The following is a 16,967-nucleotide window of genomic DNA, read 5'->3' on the forward strand; positions in this document are numbered from 1 at the left end:
TCTATACTGTGAGCAGGAAAAACTGTGGTAAGATGTCAAGTATACTACACTTCTTGCAAAGTTTATTTCTGAGATAAAAAGTTTCTAGTGCAAGTTAATGCAGACACAATCTGTGAGGTGTTATTGGCAGTGATACTTTGTAATGGCTCTGGCTCACTAACTAGATGTTAATTTGAGTTATATTAATTTTTCAAAGACTTTCAGTCCAGCTGGAGTTATGAGTCTCTGACTAATTTTAAAGAAATAAGGAGTAAATGTCACTGCCAACTTTCCTTCTTCCCAGTGCAGAGGAGAGTTCTAATTTTAAATCTGTATTTGAAATTATAACAGCATCAGCTATTAGTATTAAAGCGGGATTAATCTGCAGAATGTTCTGGGTTTAGATGTTGAGGCTAAAATTAAAAGTCTGGATATCTACAACTTTGAACATTTTTTAAGTGCAGGGTTAGTAGCTAATTTTGAAAATGCTGTGTGCAGGAAGCGCTGATATGTGACTGTGTAAGAAGTCTGCCTTGGAAGGCTTCTGTGGTATCGCAATTCAAGCATGCAAAAGAAAGCTGATGCCCTTCATTTTGCCTTATCTACTGCCCTTTCTTCAGAAGAAAAGCCAATAAACTTATCAACACAACCACAGGCCAACTAACAAAAGGTTTTAATTGCTGGCACCAGGAAAATATCAGTAAGATTCTGTATGACCACAAATGTAAAGAGCTGAAGGAGTACAGTCATGAGACTGTTCCCTTCAGGGGTTTTGCACAGGTCTGTCCTGCCATTTGGTGTTTTTATTTGTCATTCATTTTAAACACTTAAAAATTCATTCCTATAGCATGGATTAATGGAGGTGATCAGTAAAGCAGTTGCTTGCCACTGGCAGCTATCAAGGGCTTTGCTATTCCAGAGCACTTGTGTTCCCCATCCTGTTGAGATGTCTCCTATGATGATTCATTTTAAGGGAGGTCATCGCACTAAACACTATCTTAGGAAACAAAACCAGGACTTTTCTCTTGGGCTTGGTATATCTGATGGTCCTCTCTGGGCTCTGCTGCAGTAAGCATTAGAGCTTCAGCAGATGTGTACAGTCTAGGTGAGAAACAAAATCCACTTCTACCCAGCTTCCCACCCTTATAATTCTCCTTTGAAAATGACCCCTGGCATCTAATTTCCATGGTAGATGGAGTCCAGAGCTTCGTTATGGCTGTTACTTTGACTGTAGTTCATCTTGTGAAGACGTAATGTTGCATTATGTGTTTGCCAGGGTAGTGTGAGGGTCCCAAATTCTCTCATGTTATAGCACTAATGCCACAGCTATCTCTGCAGGAATAAAACATTTGCTTCCTAGAATGCAAGTTCAAGGGGTGTTTGATAGTTGAAATAAGTGAAAAAGACCAGACAACTTGGGCAAAGGAAAATGAATGGTTCAATGCCATTTGTTTTAGTCCCAGCTCCCTGAGATTGCTGGAGAAGGTTCTTCACAGTAATGAAGATGAAGGGTTTGTTGGTTTGTTTTGTTGGTTTTTTTAAAAGTTATGTAACATACTTTAGTGACTTGAAAGGTATTCTGACTTGATCCAAATTTCTGCACTCTAATTAGGACAGAAGGCTAATGATTACATGGTTTTGAGTGGTGCAGTCTGGGGCAAAAATTGTACCAGAATGTAGGTCAGAGTTCATTATTCTCTGAGAAGCTCTGTAGTGTGAACAGCTGGGGTGTGGTTTCAAAGCAGAGTTGGAGAGAATGTAAGGAACATGTAGAGTTCACATGGGTGCTCTCAAGGAGTGCATTTCCCCCACTCCAGCCCTCTGTTGAGCTCAAGGAAATGAAGCACCAGGAAGATGGAAGCATTGCCCACTTGAAAGGAAGAGGAAGAGAACTGATTTAGTAAGTCCACATCCCAGGCTTTTGATCTAGGAGCTCTTTATTCAGTATACTCAGTCTAATAAACTTCAGCAAGTTCAAATCTATTGCCAATGAAAGAGCAAAGATGTCGAGGGGTCAGTCCTGCTTTTCTGCATATGCTTTAAAAGCTGTTTGTATCTCTTTGCAGATTACTATGCCCTCTTTGGTACCATGTGCCGTGGCTGTGAATTCCCCATTGAAGCTGGAGACAGGTTTCTTGAAGCCCTGGGCCACACTTGGCATGACACCTGCTTTGTATGCTCAGTAAGTGAAGCTGGTCTGCCTTCAAACAAACCCTGGCAGCAGTGCTAACCTGACCCATGTGGGAGCTAACAGCTCTAACCTCCCTCAGTCCCCTGAGCCCAAACAAAGAGTGTTTTCCCAGTTATTTGGAAGGTGTGTTGCTATTGTAAGCCTTTGGCACGGGTGTGAGCGAAGGTGTCCTGGATTGCAGCCCTGTGTCCCAGCGTTTAACCCTCAGCATTTACTTCCTCAGAGTAAGTGTTGAAGGTTCTAAGGGACTGGGCTGTGTTTCCAAATAGTGAGAGTGCTTTTGACATAAGGACACTGTAGCCAAGGTATTGCTTGCTAATATTGTATGGCCAAAAAAAAAAACCTTAAAGAGAAGTCCCAGTATTAATGATTGGGGTTTTTTTCTTAAATTCTGAATCTAACTCTGCTCCCACTTAAGCATCTCTTGTCTAAAGAAAGGTTATGCTTACACCAACCACTAGTATTACATAAAAAGAGGATCCCTAAAAGAAAAGGTAATTCTTACTCTGAATATATTTGTGCATAGAACAATACCATGACTTGGCATTCTGGATGGTTACGATGTAATTAATCCATCTGAATAGAGTGTTCTTTTGTTTCTTACCCCATTTCAGGTATGTAGTGACAGTTTGGAGGGCCAGACTTTCTTCTCCAAGAAGGACAAGCCACTGTGCAAGAAACATGCCCACTCTATCAACATCTGAATCTTGGCGTTCGTCTTGTGTAACAAATGTACTGAGCAGAAAGGTTAAAATGTCCGCGTTCAATAATTGGTTAAAATTATTTATGCCAAATTTTTCTAAAATGTAAAAGTGATGTGAAAACTTGCAGAAAGGATTGTACACTAATTTTGTACACTAATTTTTCAGAGTGTTTATCATTTATGATTTTGCTTCATAAAAAGAAAGGTATCAGGAATTGCACCCAAGCCAAACAATTAGTGTGTCTTTATCTCTGTGCTTCACTCATTATTGTATTTCATGATTTTATGACCACATTTATCTCTGTTTCATTATAAGAAGTGAAGCATCTATAAAAGTAAATATCTGATATTAGAGGTCTCAGTCTTGCTGCTATTCAAGAAATAAAAGGAGTTTGGATTCAGCAATCCCCATTACTTTATTTCAGCGATGTTTTTAAAGTGTGTCCAGTAATATTGCAGCTAAACTCCATTAAAAATAACTCAAAGTAAAGATAAGATTACACAAAATATATAGTTCCAAAACTTTTTTTTTAATCTGATATTTGTATTCAGAAAGTTTCCTACACAATTAGATGTAGCTGTGCCTTTGCACTTAAATTTCTGATGGGTTTGCAAGAGACAGAGGTTTTTACAAAGCATTTAAGTGGCTATGCTGGTAAAAAAGAATATTTAGAAGATGCCACTTAAAACATAAATGGGATACTTTTCTGTAACTCATGTACTACCAGAACACTAGCAAAAATCCCTTGCTGCTGAGAGTGTGTTTGATAGAATGAAAATGTCAGATCAAATCTTAAGGGACAGGGATTTCAACTCTTCTGTTTGTAGTTCAGGTTTTAGGTAGCTTTAAGTGCCTTGTGAAGGGGAAATTGTGCTGAATCTGCACGTAACAACATTTTGAATCCAGAATGTGAGATTCTGGTGTTGAATGAGGGAAACTGCTGAAGTGCAACTGAGGACATTGGTTTTTTTCTCAGTACATTCTTTACCATGTAGCTCATGAATATGTATATTGGTGATGTGCCAGGTGGCATACTGAAAACTTAACTTGCTCAGCTGTTAGGATTTTTATTAGTTAAGGATTTATTTTTCACTTTTCTTCCAGATGTAGGGAATGTATTGTTAAATGATATTCCATTGGTTTAAGCCCAGTACCTCTCAGATCTTGCAAGGGAGCAGAGAGACAATGCTGTCATTATGCATTTGCCACTAGCCAGATCAGCTGATTCTGTGGCTTGATAGGAATTTTGCATCCACACAGAGAGGCAATGCCAGAGCAGTGCACCAGCTCAGTCCCCCTTAGCCTCAAATTAGGGCTTAACTGGTTTAATTGGAGCAATTGCAGGCAGCCAGGGAGGAGGTGTGCTCCTCTGCACAGGGGGAATTTGCTTCTGCAGAATTGCACAACAGTGAAGGGAGCTCTCTCAGGACCAGAGCAGATAGCTGAAGGAAACTGAATTTACATGCTGTTTGATTCAACGGGGTTGTCAGAGCTGAATTGTTAGTCTTTAGTGCTCTTTCTAGTAGTAGACGGTAAAAATAACCATTTACTGGTTTTGCTGTTGTGGGGTGGGTTTTTGACTGATTAAAGGGATAGTTTTATCCATAAAACTGTGGATAAAAAAGTAAAAAAAAAAAATTGCTATGGTTGAGTAAAGCAATTGTAATGAGGAGCATCAGCAAAAGAGGAGGAAAGAAAACCAAACTTGCTGTACTGAAATATGAAAAAATTTTTTGGGTTTTTATTAATTCAGTGAGACAGGTTCACATTGTGGGGCTGTTTCACTTTATTTCCTGAAGTTGTTTTTATTCAATATTACCACGTTTCTTTTTTAACTTCTAGTGGTACAGAAGAAATTTGGTAAATTTGGTGAATGTTGGTAAATAAGAAATTTGGTGGTACGGTATAAAGCTGTTTAAAATGTTTACACTCTCGTAGATCTACCCTTTTGTGAGTTTGGCTGAAAAACAGAAGGGTGGAAGGAGACTGGGCAAGACACAGTAACATATAATCCAGGTTGCTTTTAAAATTAGGTGGAATGTGGAGAAATGAGACCTATGGACTAGGTTTCAGTGGAGCTTTATTGCACATGTGTGAGGAAAGAGGGGGAAATGCACAGGGAAAGGCGTTCCATAATTTTTGTGATTCAAACCTTGCAATTTTAACGTGGGATAAAAACTTCTCAGTTTGTCATTGTCCTTAAAATCCAGTTAAATTTTTTTTTTTAACCTCATAATTTTAATTGGAATTTTATTTTTAATCCATATGCTCTAGGGTTTCAAATTTTGCAGTTGTTAATGAATTTGAGGACAAAAGCCTGAAAGGCTCCAATAGAACTGCTTCATTTAGCTGCTTTGCCTTTTAATTTCTGCTTTTATCTATTTGTTTAAAATTTTAAAGGAAGCATAGAATCACTGATAGATAATGAATATTTAATGGCTTTACCAAATTATATAAATCAATTAAAAGGAACATAATTTTTATCATTATTTTAATAAGTGAGATTTTAGTAGAGCACTTTATAATAATGCCATATATCTCACTAAATATTTATTACCTTTTTTGTTGTTGTTGTTTAGAACTATTTCATCCTGGTATTATTTTGTTTTATTTTAAGCCTGCCTTTGCCTCTAGAATCTTTTGGGGTCTGAGTGTATGTGTTTAAATATACTTCTTTCTACATGCACATGTATGCACATGCATGGAGAGACATGATTGTAAATGTGCATTTGAATGCAGACTTGACATAGCAAAAAATCATTTGGGGATTTAGTGAGATTCCCAACTGCTTTTCACACAACACGCATACAGCATCCATGTTATGAGGGAATGTTACAGAGTCAGGACAGATATATTAGTTACCTAATTACTCTAGATCTTTGCATGCATTTTCACTCAGTCATTGTTTTTCTTCCAGAACTGCCTGTGAGAGAATTTGGCTTAACTCTGTTTGGAGGTAGAATGTCTTTATAAGTGAATAATTCATCCATGATGACAGTTTCAGTATGTTGTAATGAAACAATTCAGGATTACATGTAAATATAAATGCTTAATATAACAATGTCATAAACATAAAAGCAGGAGTTGAGTTGTGGTTCAGTGTGTGTTGGTCTGTTAATTGTGTACCTATTTCTTCACAGAGCTACTTGCATCATCTAGCCATGCCAGCTGCTTTGCAAACATTGTTTCATGCTAAACTACCAGCTGTTAAGTCCTGGTGATTCTTTGCTTGTGTTTAATAATTTTTGGCATTAAATTTTGTCTGTTCACATTTGCGATTTTAATTACAATTGAAAAACATAACAAGCAAATAAACCCTACTCAAAACCCGAAATTCTCCGTCTTCACTTACTTTGTGGTCGTTGGATACTTTTTTTTCCTGAATCACAGCCAGTAAAGGAAAACCATGATTTTACACACAGATAGCATTTGAACTCATTCTCCAGGTTTTATGGGTTTTTAAGCTTTGTTTTACAGGGAAGGACCAGGAAGTCCTGGTGACACCGAGGTGACCATGAGCCAGTGATACTCCTCTGAGCCAGGACCACCAGCCTCCTGGGGTCCATTAGGCAGAGGATTGTGGCAGATGGGAGAAGTTATCCTTCTCTGCTCGGCCTTGGTGAGACCCATCTGGAGAGCTGATTCCAGTGCTGGTCTCACCAGTACCAGGGACATGGCTGTACTGGAGTAAAGAGTGAGGAAGGTGGTGAGGGGCATGGAGCATTTGTCATACAAGGAGAGGCTGGAGAGCTGGGACTGCTCAGCCTGGACAAGAGGGGAGTCAGGGGAGATCTCATCAATGTCTACAAATACCTGGATAGGGGAGTCAAGAAAGAGCCAGGCTTGGTATGTAGTGAGAGGACAACTGTGAGGATGGTAAACATTGGCACAGGTTGCCCAGAGAGACTGTGGAGCCTTTCTACTTGAAGATGCTCAAAACCTGACTGGATACAGCCCTTGGACTAGGCAAGGTCCTTTCAGCCTTGGTGAGTCTCTGATTCTTCATCTTCTTTCAAGATGGATGGAAAGGTATAAATACTGTGTTGAATGCTGTAGAATATGTAACAATGTAAAACTTACATCAGCCGATTACTGTTTATTTGCTGTCCTTTCTCCATTCTGCTGCCTGTCTAGAATTCTTTGCACTGTTTCTCTGGAAGGGTTTAATGTTTTTCCTAAGTGACACTGTCCAAGGAAATACTGCCTGCTCTGGCAAGCCTTGTCTGATACCGTACTCAGCCTTGGCATGCAGCAGTCTCTGTTTTCACCATGGGACACTGCTCTGACAGGGCAGTTCCTTCATGATATTACCAGTCTGGTAAGAATCCCTTAGCTGAGCATCCCTTAAAAAGGCAAATGCACTGTTGTATTTTTACCTTTATTTACACAGGCAAAGGAAAACACTGCACACAGCTCTATAAAATTTAGAGGCAACTTTACAGAAAACTTGCCTCCCCTTCAGTGTTTAGGCTGTGAGCGAGACAAACACAAGTCTATTTGCAAACAGTACATTAAGCTCCAGAAGCCAAATTTTTAAAGGCATGAAGTCTGCATTTGACATTTTAATGGCAAAGGTTTGGTTTCTATCAATCACAACGTCATGTAACATTAAAATGCACCGACCAACAAAAAAAAGAGATCTGTCATTCATTCATTAAGATGCTGTAATCCAGTGTAAGATTTATAGGCTTAAAACGCAATGGTGTGTTTTCACAATAAATCCACTTTCACTGCTCAGCACAGAACAAATCTCTCTGTCACTCAAAATATTTGCTGGTCAAAATGCCCTATATGAGATCTTCAAAGGGTTTCTCACAAAATTGCTTATAAATCCTTTTTACCAGCAAAGGCTTAATTTAGGTTCAAGTTTTACTTTCTTGGGACGTTGGTTAATATCTTGTGCTCAGACAAGATCTTGGTTATATCAGAAACACATAGGGCCTAATTTATTATTAGCAGTCTGGTGTTAATTAGGGGGAATTACCAGAAATAGTTTGCTTGATGGAAATTTATTATGGTATCGCACTTTACTGATGGTGAAATAGGAGTCACTGAAAGAGTACAGCTCCTTCTCATAACCAGCTAATTAATAAGGTGCCAAAATTCCTCTGAGAAGGGTTTGGTCCTAACTATGGGAACCTCACAGAGCAAATGGTTCCTATGCAATATTTAAAATTTAAAAGAGGAAAAGGGAGACGAGGAAAAGCTGCCCAGCAGAAGTCTCAAGAGTGGTATGGCTATTTCTTGAATTTATGAAAGAAAATATTTAGCCGTGTTTCCAAGCTCATTAAAGAATGGCTTTTCTCAGACAGAAAAACAACAGCTAATTTATAATCTCGTTTGGTATGCTGGAACTTGGTTTTCAGTTTTACTTGTGCATACTGCACACTACAGCTTGTAATTTTATGAATTGGGCTTATAATGAGCTTTTATATTGCTCTTTATTGCTTTGCTTAATGGTCTTTTTCATTATCATTTGCCAGGAAAGTTGAGGTTGGCTTAGATAGGAAACTGAAAAATAGCGCAAATCTCTGATAAGCTCCAATCCATTTTGTGTATGGTAGTTTGGGGACAGAAAACCACTGTGTCTTTAGAGGTCTCATGAAAGTTGTGTGAGAAAGGCATGCTATAAAAATATGGAGTGAAAGCAAAAACATCTCTAAAGAAATTTAAAATCACCCCACTAAAATTTATGCATGCCTGATTTTTGAAAATACTTACGATAACAGGGTATGCAATGGTAATAAAGCACTTTTGTATTTGCACTGAAAATACCTTGACCTATTGAAAAATATCCAGCATTTTGGATATGCTTTTGTCCAAGCTTTCTCCTGTACTGTGAGACTAAGGATTGTGTCATTGTGCTGTGAGTAGTATTCACATTTTCTGTAGATCAGAGTTGTTTCCTTTTCAGTTCTCCTGCCTTTACTTTGCTTTTTCTTACTGCTGGGCAGACCCATTGTTTGTTTTAAAATACTTCATTACGAGATAATCCTGTCAGGTGTGTCCCTTATTTCTCTTTGTGATGCATCAATGAAATGTCAAACGTTCCTTTGGTAAATATAAACTTGCACTAAATTTTGGCATGCTTTTTGAAGTGTCAAGTTTTCCCACCCAGAAGCTTCCTCTGGAAAAATAACTGGAGATACTCCACCAAAATGTAATTATATCCCACATAAAGTCTTTGTTTCCCTTGAAATCCATCAAGCAAAAGGGAAACACATGAAAACAAGTATAGGGCCAAAATCATGGATAACCTAAACAGGTACAACCTCACTGATTTCAAGTTATTCCCCTCCAAGTTAAAAATTACTGGTATCAAAGTTATTTTAATTTTATGCTTACATTTGTCCAGTGAGCAAGCTCAGAATTAAGGATTTGGTCCTTGGTTTTATCAGGATTTCCTTTCACCCAGGATCCAATCTTGGATTTACACTTGGCTTTGAACAACCACAGTGAAGGTAATCTGCCATGTGACTTTTTTTTTTCCACGCTTGCTACCCACTGACAGTCAGCAGAGGATTCAGGGAAATTCAGACAAGTGTTATCTGGAGAAGAAAATAGGATGGATTTTCTCTGAAATAAATCAGTGTGTATAAGTGGAAGTTAAATTATGCTACAATAAGGCTGCAAATCTGTCTTTAAATCTTGCATGTTATTTTTTTGATACTTCTTTTTAATTTTTTCCAAGTGGCAATCTGTGGTGGCAATCAGTTTTGAGGTGTGCTCTAATGAAGCCTATGATATGCTACTCCCCTGAAAAATGAGTCCTTTATAAGGTTGTAGAGCTTTGGCATAAGTTTCCTAATACCTAATAAGTTTCCTAATGTTCATCTTAAAGACAGTTGTATGGCTGTAAGTAGGAGAATCTTGAATTTTTCTACTCAGTGGTAAATAGCATTTGAGGATTGTGGTGTCCTGTGGCAGCACTGCATCATTATTCATATATCATGATGCATTACCATGAAACTGGTTATAACAATTTGGGATGTGGTGGGAGTAATGTGGTGATCCTTTGCTCTGCTACACAAAGGGTACAAACAGTTCAAATCATTATATGGGAGCTGTGGATTGCCACCTGCATCCACCTCAGCTTCTTCCCTGGATAAGTCCTGCCACTGGCAGGAGCTACAAACCCTGCCAGTCCATCCCAACAAATACCCTGCTTGCTGCCTCTCTGCCAGTCACCTCCCCTCCCTCTACCCAGCAGCACCCTGGTGACCCTGAGCCTTTGTTCTCCCACACCAGAAACCCAAAAATCCATCTTTGGAGGCTTTATGTTAGGTTTCTAAACCAGTATACATTCAAGGATAATCACAGTTGAGGGTAAGTGTGAGCCTACTCTTATCAGTATGTGTCTATGTCAATGTAATCACTTATTTTTCAGGGGGCATGTTGAGAGAAGACTCTTAACATCTTCCTGCAAAATCAACCAGGATGGAAATTGGTATTCAAATCAGCTTTTTTTGAACAGTGACAGTGTTTGCTATTCTGTCCTTCATGTCTTGCCATGATATATGTACAGTAAGCTCCCATCTTTCTCCTGGAGGGGAGAAAAGGTGTGCTGCACAGAAATTTTTAATTGTGCTTTCAGTCACTGCAAAGACAGAAGGGAGAAGTGAGCTACAGCAAAGGGCAGGACTCAGGGCACAGTGACAGGAGGAAAGAGGAGGAGACACTTTAGAAACAGAGCAAGGGCTTGTGCAAGTCAGGCTGTTTTGTCAGTTGTTTCTTGTCAAAGATTGATGAGCACATGATCTGAAAAAGTGGGATAATTTGGGCATGGCAAGGTAAAACAGCTGTCAGGAGCTGAGGATGCTCCAAAGGGTAACAGTTAAAATCATTATATGGGAGCTGCTAAGGGGCAGACAGACCTTGCAGCTTCATGTGAAGGGACTTTTTCCTCTCTATTCTACGTTTATATTCGTCAGCAAATTGTGCACGTTTTTTTCTGACAGCTTTTTTCTTTGAGGTCAAATAGCTTTTTTTATCTTCATAATGTACACAAGCACACCCAAACCTTTTTTGTCATCAGCTGATCTGGGGCTGCCCAGAGGCTGAAGTGAGATGTGTTTAACTTTACAGTGCCAGCTGCTGCTTCAAATTACACCATCCCACTCTGTGCTGTCTGTAGGTAGCAGCCCTGTCTCAAATTCCCCCAGGGCTTTGCATCTCTGAACTTCTTTCAGCTCTTGGCCTGGCCACCTCTGCTAAAGGCCACTTGAAGATTTTGCACAGCAGCTCTGTGGGGCTGTGAGAGCAGAATGCACCTCGAGCTACTGCATCCTTGTGCAGTATTATAACTTAGGGGCATGAAATGGATTGCAAAATCTCACCTAATCGCTACCATGAAGTTTTTTGTGTATTGCTATGTGTAAAGTTGGAGCCTCTGTTCTTCAAATGCTGTTCAAAATGCTGTTCAGTGAGGCACTGAGTGCCAGAGCTAGCCCATGTCCCTGTGCAAGGGGCATCCAGCTGCCTTGGGGGCTGACACATTTCTGGAAGCTTTTTGGTGTAGCTCAAGGACAAACAAATCCATTGCTTCTTTGGGTCTATGGGTTATATAGATTTGCACAGTCTGTGTCAGCTGGATACTATTAACTGCTTGAGGATCTGATCTCCCCTTTGTCATTTTGTCAGTGCTGCCTTGTTTGGAGTTCCTGTCCATCTGGAAGGACACCCTGCCCCTTCCCTGGCCACCACCAGCTGTGGGTGGAAATGGCTCTGCACTGCTGTGCCACAGCTGGCTGATGGGGATGCTGGAGGAGTGAAACGCTGACCCTGTGCAGTCTCAGGCAACTCTGCTTCAGCCAGGCTCGTGTCCTGGACCACAGATAGAGGAAGCATTCAGAGCTTCTGCTTTTCCCTCCTTGTCCAAGTTTCCTTCACCTGGAGCCTGTCCAGCCCCAGCAGGCCCTCATGAGACAGGATAGAGATGGGGCTCTGAAAAGCACATGGGAAGAACTTGGGGAACATTCTAATGCACCAAGCATTTTCAGTGTTTGGGAGTGAAAGACATAGCTTAGCTCAAAGGAGTGCATTTAGTCATAGAGAAAATGGAACAAGAACCACACAAATATTTACCCATCAGTGTTCTCACTGTTTCTCACCAAAGAACTTGGTAATGTGATTGTGCTAGATGAGACTAACATGCTGCATAATAAAGACTGTTTTCTCTAATTATACATAGTTTGGTGTTTATAAATAATAAAAAAGTGTAAATTTAGTTTTTATCTATTGGCTTTCTGGGAGCTTGTTCATCTGAGTTCCAGCATCCTTAAGAACTGGGATCGTCATGTCAGCCAAAACATGCCATGCAAGCAGTGGAGCATGCAGTAACCAGAGGTTGTTTCCAAAGAGGACTGAATTGGCACCATCTGCCACCTAACAGGGTCTTACTTTTTCAGCCTTACAGATGTTCTTCTAATGGAATATAATCCATACAGCAAAGACAGATGCTATTGTGTTTATATCAATGCTTTTCATCTGGTTCAAAGCTCAAACTGTTACAGGCTTGGGGTGTAAAAGTAAATCTGAGAGAATATTTGTTAGCAGCAAAGGCCAAGCACAGCAGTCAGTGATATGACCTGAGTAGTGTAAAATTTACAGGGCTTGTGTCTGTGCAGCTACAGAAATCTGTCATGGTTTAACCCCAGTCAGCAACTAAGTACCATGCAGGTCCATGGAAAAGAGCAAATAGAGATGGAGAAGGAATCGATGATCCTGTAGAAGTAGTGGTGCTGGCAATTCAAGCAAAACAAGATCAAAGAGGAGATTACTTTCAGGTGAGGTAAGCTAAATATTTTGGTTTTTTTTTTCCTAATCTACAACACCACCCCCAAGCTTAGACAGAAGCATTTGCTCCACTTTTGTCATAAGATAAATTAGACAGAGATATTAAGCAAACTGTTTATTTTGTATTAATTCCAATAAGTCTGGTTTTAATTTTCTTTCTTTTGTTATGGTTGTCATATGGATAATACTCTGCATATGTATGCAAAGAATAGAAAGCCTTATGTTCTGCCTCATAAAAATGTAAAACAAAGCACAGCCTGCAGCCCTTCTCTCATTCTTGGTCACTCAGAGCAGCTCTGTTACAGCACTCTGGGATTTGTGGCCTGGGATTTGGACAGGGAAATGCCTGCTGGAATAAGGCAGAGACTGCAGGTGATTGTTACTAGGACATTGTGCCAGGAACCCAGCAAAGCCCTGAAGCACATGCTTCCTCTTAAATATGTAAAGTCCCCTTGAAGATAACTGCTGTATTAGGCTTTGACTTCAAGCAGTCTGTCACAGGTATCTTTAAAATAATATTTGTAAAGCAAGTTTATCAATGTTTATATTCCTAACCATTTTTTAAAAATTATTATTGTTTTGAAATTGAGCAGGCCTCTTCTCTTGCGTGCAGACCAGGCAATCTGCACATTTTCTGAGCTACTCACATTTGTCATTATGTGTACAAGATGGGTTTTATCAAGGTGATTCATAACATTATTATTACACTGCATGGCTGAATTTGAGGATGGTAACAAATGTAAATGATGTTGAATCAGTACAATTGCTCATGTGATTCTAGTTCCAGTGTGAATCTTCTCCTGAAAGCTGTGGCTGCCTGAGAGCCAGCAAATGGCAATTTTTGGTTCTGGACCACTGACATATTTAGTATTTGAAATTAAATACCTGCATAGTTCAGAACAGCTGCACTCATTGGGACTGTGCTATCCTACTGCTTCCCAGGTCTGTGTCCATGTGCCACACACCCTGTGGAGTGACAAAGCTTCCTTCAAGTCAGCAGCAGTGACCTCTCAGTTCTTGTTGCACGGAGGTCTAAGATGTCAAATCTAAACCATGTCACTGATCCAGAGCTGGGCAGATCTGGAGTTTCATGCTGGAATTAGAGGAGGAAATGGATATTTATAGATGATGTGAAGAGAAAAGAGGCCATCTGAAACTGGTTAGGTTTGGTTCTGTTGCAGACACAGCAGCAGAGACAGGAACTGTGGAATTGCCACAGGGCTTGGCCTGGATGGCTGCAACTGCTGGTAACCATTGCATCCTTTTATAAGAAAGCAGCTGCTGTTTTTCTAGGGGATATCTTAAAACCCCTTGTGTTTTGTCAGAGTTTCCCCACTTGACTTGGAGAGGTTTTTCCGTGTATGATGTCCTTGGCTTGGTTCACCAGCCTGCCCCGCTAGCGGGTGTGGTTTTCCTTCTGCAGTGCCATGGAGGAGCCAAAGGCAGTGCCATGGAAAGGAGTACAACGGGACCAAGCAGCCACTTACCTGTCAGGAATTAGACCACCTTCATGTGGGAGAGTGGCTTTAACTTTTAAAGCTCCTTGTGAGAATTACACTGTGTGCTAGAAACCCGACACCTGCAGTTTTACAAGTGAGTCTCAAGTGCCCCCTCAATCTACTAGAGCATAGTAAGAAATGAAAGGTTTACAGAGAAACTTAATTCAGTGGCAAATTATTCTAACAAAACTGATATTCCAGAGCTTGCTGGGATAATTTGCCATCTGTGGCATAAAATCTTTGCAATAAGGCTAGGAAGGACATGGATATCTTCAATAAAACTAGGTTCTGTAGCTGTGGTTCCTAACTCATGACCACCCAAGGTAGGATCAGCCCCATCACATTTATCATGCTTGCATTTCAGGGGTGGTTCAGGCTGCCATTGCTGCTTTGTGAGGCTCCCAGCTTCCCTTCTCCCTGGGGAAAGCATGAGGAAGACAGATGCAGGTGCTTTGTAAAGGAGAATGGAGACAGCAAATGTTTGCATCTTTGCACAGCTCACTTAAAGACACTGTCTAAGAACACCTATTCACAAATAAGAAAAAATATTACAGTGCCTTTGTACATGGAATACCTAGGAGTAACTGAAGGGAATTTATTTAATTTTAAAGGCCAGAGACTGTGGAATTGAAAAGGGTTTGGTGTTTTGTTCTGAAGAGACTACATGTTAAATTGCTGCATAAATGATATATAAAATTATATTATCTTACATTTGCTCAGAATTTGGAGCCTCTCTAATAGGTACCGTCTGTTTAAGTTAGAAATGTCAGAGCCCTTCCCAGCAAATTTCACCTGTACTATATTTAATATATGGCACTTTTACATACCCAAAATTACCCTTCCCAAATAAGTTTCAGCAAGGATTTACAGCCCTTGTCTTCTTTACAAGAATAGTTCACACTGGCATGTGGTGTGGGTTTACCCAAGTGGACCAAGATGAAGGGAAGTGCTGCCTCAGATCTTGATATGATTATTTGCCCATCTGTGTAGTCCTCCTTTGAATATTGCCAAGATAGGAAATATAAAGTGGCTTTAAAATGTCAAAGTCTTTAATTAAAAAGTAAGCAAAACAGTGACATCTGAAGCTAATATTACAGGGGGGAAATAAAAATAGAAACAAAGCTTAGGTAAGGACTTTGATATGATTAGTCAAATGCCAGGTGAGCCAAAACTCAAGATCAGAAGGTATTTTGAGGAAAGCAGTTAAATGATGTTTGCACTGCCTGCTTGCTGGTGCTAGGATTGCCAGCAGAGTGTGGGGCTTTTTCTTCCAAAATGCTATCACTATATAATGGAACAAGAGAGGTGGTCAGGATGTGTGCGGCATCTCCTGGGGCTCCCACTCTGCCTGTCCTTGGGCAGAGAACGACCCAAAAAGGATCATGTCCCTTGGTGCCACAGAGCAGCTGTGAAGCCAAGACCTCAGGAGAGTGTTGCTGTGCTGTCCCCAGCCTGGGTGAGCTTTAGGAGCCATGGGAGCAGGGTGGGTGGGAGCAGCCTGGCTACGATTGCTGTTCCAGCGAGGAACACTTCAGTCCTGTTCTCTCGCCTGTGCCCCTAAGGCAGGACAGGAGCCACCCACTGTCCCCTTCCCCACCCTGCACCAGGGTGGCTGTGCCTGCTCCAGGCCAAAGGAAATATGCCCCAAAAGGCAGGAAGGTTAGCTCATCTGTTGCTTAAAGCCTGCAGTCTTTGTTTGCAACAGCAACTATATTGGGAGTTTTCTTGGAATACGTGGCTATAAAGGGTCATGGGAGTTCCTAGAAATATCAACTCCCTGTGCTCCTAACAGATGCCAGTGCATTCAGGCTCTAATCATGCTTTCCAACCTTGCCCTCATCTTGGAGGCACTCCACTCCCTTCCTCCCCACAGACAAAAGATGCTGGGCTGCGAGGCTCAGGGGGCAGATGAATGGGTTTGTCATACACATTTCAGCACTTGTCACATCTCCCAGGAGATGCTTGTTACCCACGTGCAGTGACTGCATTGCCCTTGAAGGACTCAGCCTGAAAACATCCTGTGCTGGTCCAAGGGAAGAAAGGGTGACTTCTTTGTTTGTTTGTTTCTATAGAGTAAAGTGGATTTGATGGGAGTCTTTCAGAAAGCAATCCAATTAGCTGTGGCTCTTTGAAAGCAGAAAAAGGGGAATTGAAAGGGATATCACACTTATTTTTTTAACTAGCAGTTTGCAGTCACTTTCTTTAGATATCCTCTTTCCTAGCTGATATTTCCTCTGATTTATTCTGCTGCAGAAGTGGACCATTTAAGTGAGCTTTATGTAAGTCCTCTTGGCCGTCTTACAGTTCTCTGCATGTTTCAATATATTCCACTGTTAAAAATTTTAAAAGTAGGTGGGGAAAGAGGAAATTTCTGGTTAATATATAACAATTTCTGAAGTCCATGTGCCTGGACTCAATTTTTCAGGGCATTTTTCCAGACATCTAATGATGCCAGAAAATAAAAATAGCCAGCTAGCAAGACCTTTCCTAAAAACTGCTCTGCAATGTAGCAGAAGTTTCATGGCCCTCATGAGGTCCTTTTCTACTGTCACTGGAGAGAAACAAAACACTATCACAAGCTCACAGGAAAAAAAAAACCTAAAAGTGCTGTATAAAACTGCTATAGATCATGAAGTTCTTGTAGCAGAAAGAATTGAAGTTAATCTGTGATCTTTTATGTAAAATCAGAACAGTCAGAGTTGACTAAATGGCCTAGCTGAGCTTTGCTTTCAAGAATAGTGGAGATAGCTGAGCAATTGTGCTCATTCACTGCAGGCCACAGGGAGAGCAGCAGGCTGG

At 40.5% G+C, this 16,967-nt stretch overlaps 1 protein-coding gene across 11 annotated transcripts in view; it reads left to right on the top strand.

Moving 5' to 3' along the window:
• Window positions 1-6,208, top strand: part of PDLIM5 (PDZ and LIM domain 5) — a 126,232-nt gene extending 120,024 nt beyond the window's left edge. For all 11 annotated transcript variants that reach the window (XM_026791998.2, XM_074540930.1, XM_074540933.1 and 8 more), the window contains 2 exons: window positions 2,046-2,161; window positions 2,785-6,208. In XM_026791998.2, coding sequence (XP_026647799.2) covers window positions 2,046-2,161; window positions 2,785-2,874 — 206 coding nt within the window. In that variant the 3' untranslated portion in view covers window positions 2,875-6,208. The remainder of the gene's footprint in view (window positions 1-2,045; window positions 2,162-2,784) is intronic.
• Window positions 6,209-16,967: the final 10,759 nt, after the last annotated feature.

Source organism: Zonotrichia albicollis, chromosome 5 (assembly GCF_047830755.1).
Source record: "Zonotrichia albicollis isolate bZonAlb1 chromosome 5, bZonAlb1.hap1, whole genome shotgun sequence".
NCBI lineage: Eukaryota > Metazoa > Chordata > Aves > Passeriformes > Passerellidae > Zonotrichia > Zonotrichia albicollis.